The sequence below is a fragment of the Ovis aries genome, chromosome 15, assembly GCF_016772045.2.
Source record: "Ovis aries strain OAR_USU_Benz2616 breed Rambouillet chromosome 15, ARS-UI_Ramb_v3.0, whole genome shotgun sequence".
NCBI lineage: Eukaryota > Metazoa > Chordata > Mammalia > Artiodactyla > Bovidae > Ovis > Ovis aries.
The window spans coordinates 81567505-81582096 of NC_056068.1; the positions used below are offsets into that span (position 1 = coordinate 81567505).

The following is a 14592-nucleotide window of genomic DNA, read 5'->3' on the forward strand; positions in this document are numbered from 1 at the left end:
TTAGAGAAAGCAAGCGTCCCCACCTCAGCTGTTCACTGAGCACCTGCCGTGCACCAGGCACTTTCTGTAGTAGTGGGCACTTGGTCCAGACTGAGCGAGCTTGGCTCACATCTGAGTGACCAGGAAGAGGCCAGCCTTCCTGGCAGCGCGAGAGATGCGTTCTGGCTTCTCTTCTCACGTTTCATTTTAAGAAAAAGGGGCGCGGGGCACCCTTCAGGATATTCCAGGTGTCTAGACCACGTGCTCCTGGTGTGCAGGGTGCTGTCTGGCAAGACATAACTGAGTGGACATTTCGAGGCCGGGTGGCCGCCGCCTCGGCCTGGGAAAGCACCGGCCACCACGGGGAGGTGTGCAGGGTTACCCCGTGGAAGGCCGCATGGGCAGGTTTCCAGGCGCTCCCCATGGCCTCGCACGCGAGCTGGGACCGTCCCGGGGTGCGTGTCCAGGGTGTGACCGGACTCTGTCCTCCGCAGGGGGAGATGTTAGATAACATAGAGCTGAATGTCATGCACACGGTGGACCACGTGGAGAAGGCTCAGGAGGAGACCAAAAGAGCCGTCAAGTACCAGGGTCAGGCCCGGAAGGTGAGCCCCCCGCCACCCTCAGAGGACAGGTCCATCGTGTGCGCTCTCTCGCTGTCTCCTCCCTCTCCCCGTCTCTGTCTCTGCTGCCGCCACCTCTTGCATCCGGGGAAAGGGCGCCATGATTGACCGTATTGAGAACAACATGGACCAGTCCGTGGGCTTCGTGGAGCGGGCCGTGGCAGACACCAAAAAGGCGGTCAAGTATCAGAGTGAAGCTCGCAGGGTGAGCCCCGTGTCTCGGCGGGACCAGCCGGCTTCTCCTCTCCCTGGTCGCCCCCATCCATGTCCCTGAGATCCCCCTGCCTTCCCTCTGTCCAGCCTCCTCCTTCATCAGCTCTCCCTAGGGAATAGCTCCCCTTCCCTCCCTGGCGTGTCCCGCATGGATCTGGCTCCCACCATCTCCACCCGAGAGCCCACACTGGCAGGCAGTTCTGCAGGATGGACCCGTCACTGCCCAGCGTTGCTGCTGCTCTGCTAGACAGAGCTCTTGGCCCATCCGGCATCACGCGGCTCCTCTGCCCTTTAGGAGCTTCCTCTGCGCTGCCTTCCACTCGGCCCACACCTGTCCTCTTTGGTCTCTCTTCCCTGCTGTGAACCCGGCTGTGTGCTGATGGCTGTGTCAACGCTCAGGGCACACCTGTGTTTTCTACTTGCTAGATCAAACAGTTGAGAATCACTTTAGTCCCTGGCCACCTAGGAAGCGTAGGAACCTGGGATTCAAATTCGGGTTCCAGCCCGGCTCTTCCCATCACCTCATCCTGCTCCACTGCCTGCCCCCACCTTTAGTTCTGGTGTCCCTGTTGCTTGGAGCATCTCTGCCCAGTCACCGCAGTAGCCAGCTCTGGTGGGGTTTGCTTTTTAGCCTGCTCTTTTCTGACTTTGTGCTCTGATATTTCCATTCTTCAGTTCTTTTTCTTCCAACTTGTTGCTTGGGCAGGTGTCTAGGGAGCTGGGAAGTTATTTCACATGATGAATCCTGTCCTGTTCACAACAGGACCTGTACTTTCAGGCCCTCAGTCACTGTCCTGGGTTTGACAGGTGGGAGTGTTCTTTGGGGGAGAGATGGATGGGAATTTGCATTTAGGACTGTGTCAAATACATCTTCATACTCCCCTTGAAAAGGAAAAGCTCAGTCCCGTTATACCTTGGTTTACTGCTGCTTAGAGACCCCGTGACGGTTGCGGTTACGTCTGTCCACACGTGAGGGCTGCAGTGTGAGCTCGGAGCTGAAAGAGGCTCCGTATTTACACCTGCTGGCACTGCTAGTGCAGAGGCAACTTAACAGGAGGTCCCAGCAGAGCGTCTTTACGTAGGGATGTCAGCTTTCCATTTCACTCTATCTGGGTCGAGAAGATGCTTCCGGTGCAGAGGTGGGTTTTGGATGGCTGACTGCGGCTTTTTGGTGGTTTGTAATAATGACTTGTTTTTATTTCTCTTGTCCCTCTCTCCAGAAATTGGTAATTATCATTGTGATAGTAGTTGTGTTGCTGGGCCTTTTAGCGTTGATTATCGGACTTTCCGTTGGGCTGAAGTAAGGGCGGCCGTGCTGACATGTAAGTAAAGGGAAGGCTCTCGGGACTCTGGACCGGCTCGCTCTTGAGAACCTAGCCTGGGATTTCCGGTCCTGCGTCTCCTCTCCCGGCTGTCCGCAGACACGCCGAGTGCTCACACTGTCAGTCCTGTGCCTGCTCTGACCTCCGTCTGGTCCTCTTCTTGGGTCCTGGCTGCAGCTGGGCTCGGTCTCTCGTTGGTTTCTACCCCGAGGGGTCTGGCTCTGGTCTTGTCGATGTGTTCCTCGTTTCCCGAGCACCTTGCCTTCACTCCCGGTCCCGAGCAAGCCTGCTCCTCAGCTGGGTGCAGTCTCCAGCCGGGATCCGGGGTATGTCCTCCAAGCTCTCGCTGTCTTTCAGGGCTCTTGGGCTTTGCCTTCCCTTCCTTTCCTTGTAAACGGAGCTTTGAGTCAGGGTTCATGGCTGTAGGGCTGTGTTAGTGGCTGACTGGCTGGATCTCCAATCGCTAAGGTGTTTTGAGTGTGCAGTTGTGCCAACACCTAATACAGGCATCATTGGCTCCTCACACCACCTTCAGGAGACAGGCGCTGTTATCATCTCTGTTTTATAGGTGAAGATGCTCAGGCTTAGAGAAGTTAAGTAACAGGGCCAAGTTTGAGCACACAGCTAATAGTGGACCTAGGGGAATTCTGTCAGAGCTACTCTTCGTAAAACAAGGTGGCCATTTATCATCGTCTGTAAAGTCTAGAGAGCCTCAGAGGATGGCGACTTTAAAATTTAGGATATTAATTTGTAAAAAATCTGGTAAAAACAATAGAGCTGGCCACTGACTCAGGGCTTCATGTATGTAGCCACAGCATGGCACAAGAGACCTGTTATTGGGACTGCGAAGACTTCCGAGGCTTCTCAAGTGTTTTTCTGACTAAAACATAGCATTATGTATGGTTAAGGACAGACTGGTAAACGCTGAAAAGGTGAGCGGAATTAACTTTTAATATTATTGCCAATAATCTTATGGCACGTTCACACACTCGGATGAGGTTTTACATCATTCAGACTATGTTATCAACAGTTTGGTACCCAGTCACAAGGTCACAAGCATCATTTCTCAACACTCAAATCTCTTTGGGACTCTCATGTTCAACAAGATTGTGACTATACTCTCAATTATTCAACATGTTCCCAATGTTGGAGGTTTGCTATTATTGTTTTGCTATGACTAACAGTATGATTAACTTTTATAATGTTTTCCTCTTTCTTACAAATTCATGGAAGGTGGGTTACTGCGGTAATAGATACACAGACGTGATAGCAGAGCTGACCCTTCACTTCTTGCCTGTTTGCCTTTTTTTCCTTCCTCCTCCTCCCATGTGACTAGAGGATCTCAAAGTCAGATTATTTTTAACCCTAAACATTCAACTTGATACATACATCCACTAGGTGACTGATCTCGCATAAGTAATTAACTGATTTACTTTTTTTCCCTCCTGGTACTGGGACTCTAGTCCTTGACATTTTTTTGTTTGTAGAATTTCGTTCTGACGCTTCACAATCCCTCTGGAAAGGATATTAACATTAAGAAAAGGTATAATAGTCAGTGTCTCTCCAAATCCATGGATGAAAGATGCCTTCCAAATTCACAGGGCCCCTCACCATCCCTAATTCCAGGAATTCAAAATGTAAATCATTTTGTAAAATGAGGAGGCAGATCAGTCCATTGTTTTTAGCTGACTTACCCGACGTCTAAGATGCTAAGTTGCTGAGCCCTTGCTGGGTCGCTTCCCCGTTCCCTGACTGAGTCCAGGCCGACCGGCACACAGGCTTGGACTCGGGAGTCAGACCTCAGAACAGAAACACCCGACGTCCGTGCTCCCCACCTGTGCTCTAGGATAACAGTATCCCCCCCATTTTCGTTGGGGAAGCTCGGTGGAGCTCAGCCCGCAAGGCAGAGCCGCCGTGACAGGCCTCCTGGACATTTCCGTGTCCTGTTCGCTGTGCCTTTCTGCTTCTAAGACAGGCTGGGTGGGCGCTGAGGGAGTGAGAAGACTCCAGTGCCAGCAGGCCTCGGAGCCGCATTCGGAAGGAGCTGATGGGGGCCCTGCACACAGCACGGGTGTCTTTCTCCAGCAACCGTGCCTCGCCACCCACACGTCCCCCCTCAGAGCTGACAGCCCCTGGGAAGGGTTCTAAGAGGCCCAGGGGTTTCCCTTTTTTCCCCTTCTGTCTCTTGTAACAGGGCTTTTGGATCTTCCCAGGTGGCTCAGTGGTGACGAATCCGCCTGCCAAGCAGATGTGGGTTCGATCCCTGGGTCAGGAATTTCCCCTGGAGAAGGAAATGGCAACTCACTCCAGTATTCCAGCCTGGGAAACCCCATGGACAGAGGAGCCTGGCGGGCTGTAGTTCGTGGGGTCACAAAGAGTTGCGTATACCTGAGCATCTCAATCAGACCAGGACGTTGGGCTCTTGCATGCTGGTGCTTCCTTCAGGCCCCGTCGCGGATGCCTGTCGGCTGTCGGGTGTGTGTTGACTCTTCCACGACTGTGTGCAGCTCATCTCTCCTCTCCGTCTTCCAGGTGTGTGGCTGAGTCTTACTGTCACTCTTCACCGTCACCCGGGGTGCTGACCCGACCAGCATCTCCCCCCGCCCCGCCTGGCGTAGAGCCCAGTTTCACCCCAGCCTGGTGTGGCCGCCACCCCTGCCTTCAGATGGGAGCAGAGTGTGAATGGCCTTCCTGAGAGAGGGAGCCCCGTTCCTTTGTTTCCCTGTAACCACCCCTGGGCCTGACCCGGCAAACGGTCTCGCCCGGGAGGAGCCTGAGCGCCTCCCCACCTTTCCTACCCCACCGGCTCTGAAGCGCCTCCTCCGGGACTGTGGGAACCACACCGGCTTCCGTCTCCCCTCCGACGTGTCAGACTGTGTCCTGTGCCTTGGGGAGCCCACCCGAGACCTCCCCAGGTGCTGTACTGTCTACCTCACGGAGTGTCCTCCCCAGCACTGTAATGGTTTGTTTTAAAGTGGGATATCTTTAACAAAGCAAGGGGATTCTTCCAAGTTTGGCAACAGTAAGACCTGGGCCGGAGTCTCCTGCCTGGCAGGATCCCAGTCCTCCCAGCTTATGGTCCTTGTCTGAAAGCAGGAGGCGCGGGCAGAGGTCGCTGTGGTCTCGGAAGCTGCCTTCTCTGAAGTGCAGCCTTGAAACGACGCTCCCAGTGTGCTGAGCTCCGTGGCCACCTTCCACCTCTGTCTCTGCTGTCCTTCCTCGTGTGGACTCAGGGACGCACCGCCTGAGACCGTCATCTGAGGTTACTGTCTGTCTAGGCTGGGCTGTGGCGTCACCGTTCCCGTATCTGGGTCTGGGGAGCTGCTGTTCACTGCGGGGAGGCCCAGAATAACCAGGCCTGTAAAATCAGCCGGGGCTCAGGTCCTTGAGGGTCAGGCTCTGGGAGCTTTCAGACGGGGGCAGCTGTGAGTATTTCGTGTGTTCCAGATGTATTTTTATAATCGTGTGTGTGACATGTATCTACATATATGCATGCGTCTCTCAGGAAGTAGGGAACTGGAAATGAGGATATTCTAACCTCAAAAGAGTAACTTGAACTAGGCTAAAAATCAGGAATCATAGTAGAAATGTGATCTTCTCCTGTCATTGGGAAACTTGCTGTTTTCTGCACAAGCGCTCAGACCACCCAGATGGCTGGGGTGGGCACCAGGCAGGTCCCCGCTAGCAGACACGAGGAGGGACGAGCTCACCACCGCTCCCCGCTTGCTGCCCAGGCTGGGCTTGTCCTGAGAACACCCCATCGCAGTCTGGTTTTGTTCGCATGACCGTGGGGCTGTCCTGTGTCCAGGACTAAGCCAGCTCGGGAAGCCAAGGCCCACTCAGCAGTTCCTCCTGCTCCCAGGTCAGTGGACTTGGTAGAGTGCGTGTCGCCCCCACTCGTCATGGAGGAAACAGCAGCCGGGAAATGTTTAGGCTCCCGGCTGTCCTGGCCAGCCTCCCGATCCGCACTTCAGCTTTGACTTGAGTGCCTTCTAGGATGGGGGAGCAGCCTGACCCAGGCACCCCGCCTTCCTGTGCCAGGGCCACTCACCCAGCCAGTGCCCAGCACTCGGACGGAGCCGAGGGGGCCCCGTCGCCTGTGGCTGTGATGTCCGACTCAGGCCTGGCTCCAGCAAGGCAGGCAGCCAAGCTCCAATCGGACCTTTGCTCTCCTGAGACTCAGGCCTGGGGCTTATCATTTGGATACAAGTGAAGGGTTTTTTTGTTCTTTTTTTAAAATGTAAACTGGATAATTTTAATTGCTAATTTAAAAATAAATGACTCTATATACTGACTGTGAAGTGGTTCTGGCTCCAGGTCCCTGCGAAACACTTGCTGATGGGCTGCCCCGCGTGGTGACTTGCGTTTGTTTTGGAAAGGGGTGAAAAAAAATTTTAACCGTGTGCTAGAGCAGGTGGATCCAAAGTTCTAATTTTTGAAAATGGTTTAACTCCCAAAGAATGCACTGTAAAGATCCATGTATTTGGATCTTAGATTTCAAGGGATTCCCCCCAAAAGACTCTGGCTTACTCACTGAGAATATCTGTGGCTCTGGGGTGAGTGGGGTGAGCCTGATGTGATGTGGCCGCAAGGCAGAACGATCCTCTGAGCTTGCTGTAGACTGTGACTCTTCACGGAGAGGTGATGTGTCTCTGAGCATCCTGGGTTCTGGAAGCCAGATCCATCTTCCTTGCCCTTCACGCCCGCTTCCGCACCCAGGCCCATCCCTGCCTGCCTCCCTCTGAAACCCTCTCTGCAGTGCCGTCGTTCCTCACGCGCTTTTTCTTTCCTCGTCTGGACGAACAGAAGAAGATCATGATCATGATCTGCTGTGTTATCCTTGCGATCATCTTAGCTTCTACTATTGGGGGCATATTTGCCTGAAAAAACACCAACAGGTGAGCCATCTCTGGGGGCCGGGGGTGGGGAGGGGGTCAGACCTGTTTTCACCTGAGATGCTTGTGTCCTGAAGGCTTGTCACCCGGTGCCTTAATCTGCGTGGGATTGGGTGCTGCAGTAACGGCTGGAGAAAACCCAGAAACAGGGACATGAGTGAAGGGGGCGCTGGTAGAGCATGGGTGGACCAGGAGGCAGGAGGAGGCGGTCTGTCCTGTAAGCAGGTCTGGCAGCAGAGGGTTTTGTTGGGAATCCTTTGCCTAAGGGTGTTGGCTTCCTGTAGCGAAGGCCCTCCCACAGTGAGGGCTTTGGCACAGGGGAATGGTGGAGAACAAATTCGTTATTGACTAGAAGCACCCTGAAACTCTGGAAGAGGGCCACAGGGTGAACCCAGAGTAAGTAACGTCCTTCCCTTCGGAGGTCAGGAAGGTTTTGCAGCCCTGAGCGCGGCCGCGGCCGCGGCCACCCTGCCGTATGCTCTGATCTCCCCTCCGTTTCTGTCGTCCTTTCAGCCCTCACAGATGGACCCTCACCTGCTTTCTCAGTGCTTCTTCCACCTCTGTGGGGCCGCAGCTTCGCCGCCGCAGACTCCTCCCGAGTTGTTCTTCCCATTGTGAAACCTCATGTGAAACAGGACCTCAACCTTCTCCCCATTCAGAGTGACGCAAAGGGAGACAGGAGAATACGGCCTGGGGCGGCAGGCAGGGTGACTGGCTGGGGGTATGGCGCTTTGTGGCGGGTTAGGAAGGCGGTACATGGACGAGAATGCGTAGGAAGGAGACCCTTTAGGAAATGGGCTTGGAGCAGGAGCCCCCCGACTTCAGCTGTTGGGGGCGGGACTTCACCGCAGGGGGTTGTCCATCCGCTGCTGCTTCTGCACTTCTGGTTCCAGGTCTCACCTTTGACCCACCCTCCGTCCCTTCCTTCTTCAGAGCCTCCGTCTCTGAGGCGATTGTACAGTGATAGAGCCCGAGCATGGCTCCTCACTGCTGTGTCCACAGTGCTTAGCACAGCGCCTGTCACTTAGAGCTGCTGTCTGTCCACTTTACTATGCTGATTTCTGCTATGGACGAATCCTTGGATTTGATTCAACACTTTAAGGCATCAGTGGGAAATGATCTATATCACAAGTCTATAAAAATGCCAGAGTGGGTTGATCCACTTATGCAAAAGTACAGGAGTGCCCCCTCACCCCCCATTTCCACAACATACACTTTGAAGTCCTTTATCTACAGGAGGTGGGGATAGGAGTTGTGCATAGCCTGTTACTTTGTAGAGAGGGCTGGCCCAAGGATTGTGGTTCTGTAATTAAACGTGGACCCCGAAAGAAACAGGTTTATGCTGTGACTGAATGCCCCACAGTCATCAACACCACTGCTCCGTGAGCCCTAAGAGGTGACGATGTTAGGTTAGAAGGCCAAATGAACCCGTCATTATTACTTCTGATTCATGCTGCCAGCTAAGACGGGCTGCAGTGGCCAGCAACGCGTGTACAACCAACTGTTCCAAACACTGTCCTCTATTCAAGGTTCGGGTGTGTTCTAATGCAGGTTGGTGATTATTGTACAAGATTCACTAAAAATACATTAAAATCACAGTATACGATTCTTGAGCATCACTCAACTGCTTAGATGAATCTGTACTTTGGAAAGTAGAGTATTTTGCCATCAAGTCTAACTTTTTAAGAACGGGGGGTAAAAAAATGGACACTTCAGTGTGCTGTTTTCTGCCCACTTTCAAAGGAAATACTTCTATCAATCTGTATCTCCTTTGGTTTGCATACAGGATAGCAACCACTGCTAGCTAGCTCTGAAAAACAGATGAACTTTGTTCAAGGCAAACACGGAGCTGGAATCACGGGCTTTTGAATGACCCAGGCCCTTGCTCATTCAGCAGTAGGGATCTGAGTGCCGGGCAGCCCCTGCCCTGTGCTAGGACCTATAGGGACACAGACGCAGAGCCAAGCACCCTCCATCCTCAGAGGGTTTCAGGCCTAGGAAGGACCACAGCATTCAGCTTTTCCGTCAGTTTCTTTTGCTAAAAGGCAAGGGTATGTCTCTTGCCACACTGTCCCAACACCCGCCCCCCCCTTCCACGACTGAGAGAAGATGGGTAGCTGGGCATAAATAAATATGTTGTCAATTATTTTGTGTACTGCTGTCTTCTCTTTGTTTTTCTAGAAACAGTAGAAGTTTGTAACTAGTAAAGTGGCATAAGCTTCCCGGTGGCTCAGAGGGTAAAGCACCTGCCTGCAATGTGGGAGACCCGGGTTCGATTCCTGGGTCAGGAAGTTCCCCTGGAGAAGGAAATGGCAACCCACTCCAGTATTCTTGCCTGGAGAATCCCGTGGATGGAAGAGCCTGGTGGGCTACAGTCCATGGGGTCGCAAAGAGTCAGACACGACTGAGCGAGCTCACTTCTAAAGTGGCATAAAAACTAGCTCCTGAAGTGTGTATATATAAAAGGTTGACTTGTATCAGAGGCGGGAAAGGAAATGTGATTTAGCCTTGAAGACATTCTTCTTTCCGTTGAGAACCAGTCAATTAGGTCTGTTCTGGTTCTTAATCCTTTAAGGCACTGAGCGACCAGTGAGAAGTCACATCATCTTGAGCTGATGCTCACACTTTAATATAATGCATTTAAAAGAACCTGACAGGCGATGTACAGTTTTTCAGAGCGTCTGTTCATATGCTGCTCCTCGGTTGTGACATCAGAGGTACCCAAAGACCCAAAGGACTGGCTTAGGGGCGCGAAGGCGTGGATTCCCACTACACACGCTCAGGCATGTAGAACTTGCCCCAGTACCGCCCCCGGTGGGTCAGGTCGTAGGGGCTCAGCACCTTCCGTATCCCCAGCATGTTGGCGGTGGTGATGCGCTCAAAGGTCCAGGGGTTCTGGTTGTTCCGTTCTCGCTCCTCTTGGTCTTTCTGCATCTTCTCTAGAGTCTCACGGCTCACGGCCTTGGCAGGGAAAGGCAACTTGTGGGCAACTTGGTTAAGGATGCCTTGTACCTCCTGGAATTCGCAGCGCCCACCCACCTCGACTATGAGGCGGCCCGCCTTCACAGGGGTCACATAGTGGTCGATGGCACCCTTGCCGCCCCCCATGCGCTGCCCCATACTCTTGCGGGTGATGGCCTTGAACGGGGCTGGTACTCGCCATAAGGCAAACATGTTCTTGGGGTCCATGAAGCGGTTGATTGTCAGGCGCATCATTTCAAAATGCCCCCAATGGAGGTAACCGCCACCCAGTGCCTAGAAGTGAATGGAAGCATTAGAAACACATAGAAATTTAGATATCCTTCATTTGTGCTTTAAAATAGGTGGCGCTAGTGGTAAAGAACCCTCCTGCCAATGCAGGAGACAGACAGACAGGTTTGATCCCTGGGTTCGGAATATCCCCTGGGGGAGGCCATGGCAACCCACTCCAATATTCTTGCCTTGAGAATTCCATGCAGAGGAGCCTGGCAGGTTAGAGACCATAGCATCGCAAAGAGTTGGATGCAAGTGAAGTGATTTAGCACGGCTGGGTGCTGTTCTTAACGTCTCATGCTAATTGTGGCTTCAATGATACACATGAAAGTAAAAATATAAATTCTAATAAGCACAGTGGAGGAAAGCCTAGGGTATGATGGTAACAGAACAAGTGTGGGCCCACTGCAATGGACAGCCAGGGAAGACCTCTTTGAGGAGGTGAGGTTTGTAGCTAACGCCAGAAGTGAACGAACCAGCCAAGGGAAAACAGATGAGCGTTCCAGGCAGAGGAATGGCACACGCGAAGCCCACAGTGAGCCTGAGCAGAAGCCAGTGTGGCTGGGGCGGAGAGAGGAACGCGGAGCACACCGAGGTGCTGAAAGGCTGGCAGGGGCTGGTTGGCCAGGCTTTGGGAAGCAGACTTGAAAACCTCTGGCTGCCTGGTGGGAACTAAACCGCCGTCCACAGCCATTTGTGTAGATAACGACGTCAAGTTTTCACAGACGCTACCTGATGAGCAGGATATGTCTAGACATCCCACATACTGACTCATGGATAATCTTGATCAGAGGTGTGAGTAGATCTCACGGTCTGACTATGGGATAAATGAGGTAACTTCTTCCGTCTCCTGCTTTTACATTATTTTCACTCCACATTAAAAAACATTTATGACTCAATGCTTACTGGGTGTTGCACATCAGTTTAAAGAGCTGCTGGTGGCAGTTCTAGTGAAAGCTGCGGAGGAAGAGACCAGAAGGAACCCAAGGAGTCTGTTTTAGTCCCTGGCTTCCGTCCTGTAGCCGTCTGACGCTGAACTCACCAAGATTGCAAAGCTGCCTTCTGTGAACTCAGTGGCTTCAGTGGAAGGACCTCGTATGTCACGCAGGTTTTTAGGCTCTCTTCTCACTTTTGGCACAAGCGGTGCCCTTTCAACAAATCTCAGCTTGGGCTTTTCAGGAATGGAGACATCTAAAAGGAGCCATAGACAAGCAAGAATAAATCAAACCAAAGGATTTTGACTTCGGTCAATGTTGAAGGAGTCATTTTTTTCTTAGACAGATTCATAACAACCAGGTCAAAGCCTTAAAGTTACCACTCAACAACAATTCCAAAAGTGTATTAGATTTACCTTGTGGATGCTTTCATTGACACTGGAATCTTTTGACTATGACAGTTGTTGATAGAAATGTTTTTGAACCTTTTAAGATAGCAAAGTTTTAAATTGCCAACCAAAATGCCTTTTTAAAATGCCTACCCTACAGGGACTGTTAGGGAAGGTATAGAGATATGAGACAGTCACAAAATAACACAAGGTAACATTTTTTTGTGTATGTGAATGTTTCACGTGCTGCAATTAAGCTGAATTCTTTACACGCATTATCTTTTTTAATCTCCAAAACAACTTTATAGCCCTGTTTTTTTTTAGGGCTTCCTTTTTAGATTTTTTAAACTTTTACAAGTTTAACACACATATATTAAAGGGTCCAATAAAAAATGTGAATTACCACAAAGTGAACACACAAACGTACACACATAACTATCATCCAGATAAAGAAATGGAAGGTAGTAATTTTAATCTCCATTTTATAGAAGAGGAACCTCAGGCCTGGAGACATTTTATAATTTGATCTGGGCCATCCAAAACAGCAAAGCCAGACAGTATGATACTATATTGTACATAAAAGCAGTTAAGTTCTCCTGCTTGCCACATTCTTACTGGGAGACTTACAACCTAGTACTTCTTTGATTTATGCTCTTTGCTTTATCTGTTCAAGGGCATTTCACACTGAGAGCTGTATATATCCTACCATGTGCTTGCCTGGTGAAGGTAGGTGGGCAGAAACCCAGGCCACACACACTATGTCTTTATCAGGTCTGACACTTTGACAATATGGAAAAAAATTAACTTGTCATTTACAGTTATTTCCATAGTAAAATAAGCATGGGTCTGTGATGGAGTCAAATATAAAACAGGAGACTTTAAGGACTACAAAAACTTCCCCCTGCCATTTCTATGTGTCTTGGGCTTCCCTGGCAGTTCAGCAGTAAAGAATCTGCCTGCCAATGCAGATGTGTGTTTGATTCCTGGGTCAAGAAGATCCCCTGGGGAAGGAAAGGGCAACCCACTCCAGTATTCTTGCCTGGAAAATCCCACTGTCAGAGGAGCCTGGCAGGCTATAGTCCAAGGGGTTGCAAAAGAGTCAGACACCACAAGCACACAACAGAGAAACCTAGTAACATTTTCTCCCGTCTCCACGGCTGTATGCACTCCCGTGGGTGTAGTAGTTTCACAGCTATTTGTACAAGATGAGGCAGCTTCAGAAGTCCAGGCATCTTTCATATTTTTGAGATTTCCAATATATTTTCAAAAGTGTAAGATTTATCAAATTGTGGCTTACCTTGCTGTTTATATTAATAAACTAATGCTTTTCACACAGTAGGTACATGCACTTACGTGACCTCATCTGGAGCAAACACCAGAAGTCTAAATTGGAGGCCGATTAGCTGCAGCTGAGAAGGGGGCTGCGGGTCTCGCACCAGTTGCAGGGCATAGGGGAGGTAATCCACTGATGATTTTAGCATTTAGAACACTGCCTGGCGTAGAGTGCCTTCAATACACGACTACTGAATGGATGAATGGGAATAGGGGCACAAAAAAACGCCTGCTCTTCACCCACCCCCCGCTAGGTTCCATCACAGAAAAGGCTTATAAACCAGAAGACAGATAAGCTCTCACCTTCAAACGTTGGCACCGGGAGCAGCGTCTTCAGGCCGGCACGGGCGGGCGGCGCTGCCCACGAATCTACAAAGAAAGGTCAGATTAAACCCCGAAGGCGACAGGGCCAGGGCCTGACGCGCTCTGTGCCTGACGCTCCTGAGTGGGCCGCGGGCTCCACTCTGGGAGACCCGAGGCTCTCGGCCCCCGAGAGGGACCGGTCGGGGACTCGGCGGCGACCCCCCGTCGCGCGGACGGTTCTGCACGAGTCTCTCCGCGTGAGGGGCGGAGGGCGCTGCAGGCCCGCCCGCGCTTCAGCACTCGCGAGGGCCTCCGGCGATGCGAGCGCCCGACGGGGCGTGGGAGTGAAGCCTGGGGGACAGGGGACAGCTGACCTGACAGGGTCGCTCGCAGGAGGGGGGCGCGGGCGCCACTCAGCAGCCGCCACATGGTCCCGCGCGCGGGGCCGCCGAAGGCGACGCCCGGGAGCCTCGTCCCAAGCCGTTCCAGCCGTGACTCCGTCGGGCCGGAAGTTGCGTTCGCGCCGGTCCAGGCCGCAGAGAGTCCCGGGTGGAAGCGGAGGAAACCGGAGGCTCGGGACCTGGGTTCCGGCCTGGCGCCCGCACGGGCTGGCGGTCCGTCCCGAGATGGGTCCGGCGGGGACGGGCGCTGTCTCCGCCGGGGACCGCGCGGAGCGGGCCGGGCGCGCGTGGTGAGGTGCTGCCGTGCGGTTCACTGCAACCCACCGCCTCTCGTGCCTCCTCCCTCCCGGGACGTGGGAGAAAGCGACGGACGCACGATTACCTTAACGTTTCCCGGGCGCTGCCCTGACTGCGCCTCGTCCTGGCGTTGAGTCCTCAACAAATCTCTGCAACAAGCGCGTCCTTACACCCACTTCGCAGATTCCATCTCCAAGGCCAGAGGTTTAACTTTGCCCAAGTCCCACACCGGGAAAGTGGTGCAACCCGATTTTGAGCTCAGTCTGCGATTCCGAAACGAAGTGAACGCCCAATGTCAAAACCTGGTATCCAGTTAAAATGAAAAACGGTGCGATTATTCTGGGAGAAGATTGGGCAAGTCATCTTTATGGGCCCGAAGCTTTTTCATATTTAGAAAGAGGCTCTTTCCCCAAGCTTCCAGACGGAAAATGGGATTACCAGTCGAGGCTGATATCTAATGTACTTAAGTCCTGCTAAATCCGCGCGTGGTCTTTCTCCAAGGATTAATTTCGTAAATGGCAACAATAAAACCTGTAATCTCGCACAGCTGTTGGGAGAACCCTCCCTGCCCACAGTTTTATGTACTTCTCGACTGCACGTTGAATCTGTATCAGATGAGTTAGTGGGTTTTATTGCAGCCACTCATATCTG

The 14592-nt window shown here is 52.2% G+C and overlaps 2 protein-coding genes across 16 annotated transcripts in view; one reads left to right on the forward strand and one right to left on the reverse strand.

Moving 5' to 3' along the window:
- STX3 (syntaxin 3) overlaps positions 1-9178 on the forward strand; it is a 49992-nt gene extending 40814 nt beyond the window's left edge. For 4 of the 15 annotated variants that reach the window (XM_060400165.1, XM_060400166.1, XM_060400161.1 and 1 more), the window contains exon 9: positions 474-6432. In XM_060400165.1, coding sequence (XP_060256148.1) covers positions 474-710 — 237 coding nt within the window. In that variant the 3' untranslated portion in view covers positions 711-6432. Of the gene's footprint in view, positions 1-473; positions 6433-6943 lie in introns of those variants that run through there. The other 11 variants (XM_060400168.1, XM_042232767.2, XM_042232772.2 and 8 more) reach the window with 8 other exon arrangements.
- A 456-nt stretch (positions 9179-9634) lies between these two features.
- Positions 9635-13757, reverse strand: MRPL16 (mitochondrial ribosomal protein L16). Its single transcript, XM_027979824.2, has 4 exons — positions 13618-13757; positions 13244-13309; positions 11327-11475; positions 9635-10287 (listed from the first exon to the last, which is right to left on the reverse strand). Exons 1-4 carry the CDS (start codon positions 13670-13672, stop codon positions 9802-9804), a joined length of 756 nt encoding a protein of 251 aa, XP_027835625.1. The 5' UTR covers positions 13673-13757; the 3' UTR covers positions 9635-9801.
- Positions 13758-14592: the final 835 nt, after the last annotated feature.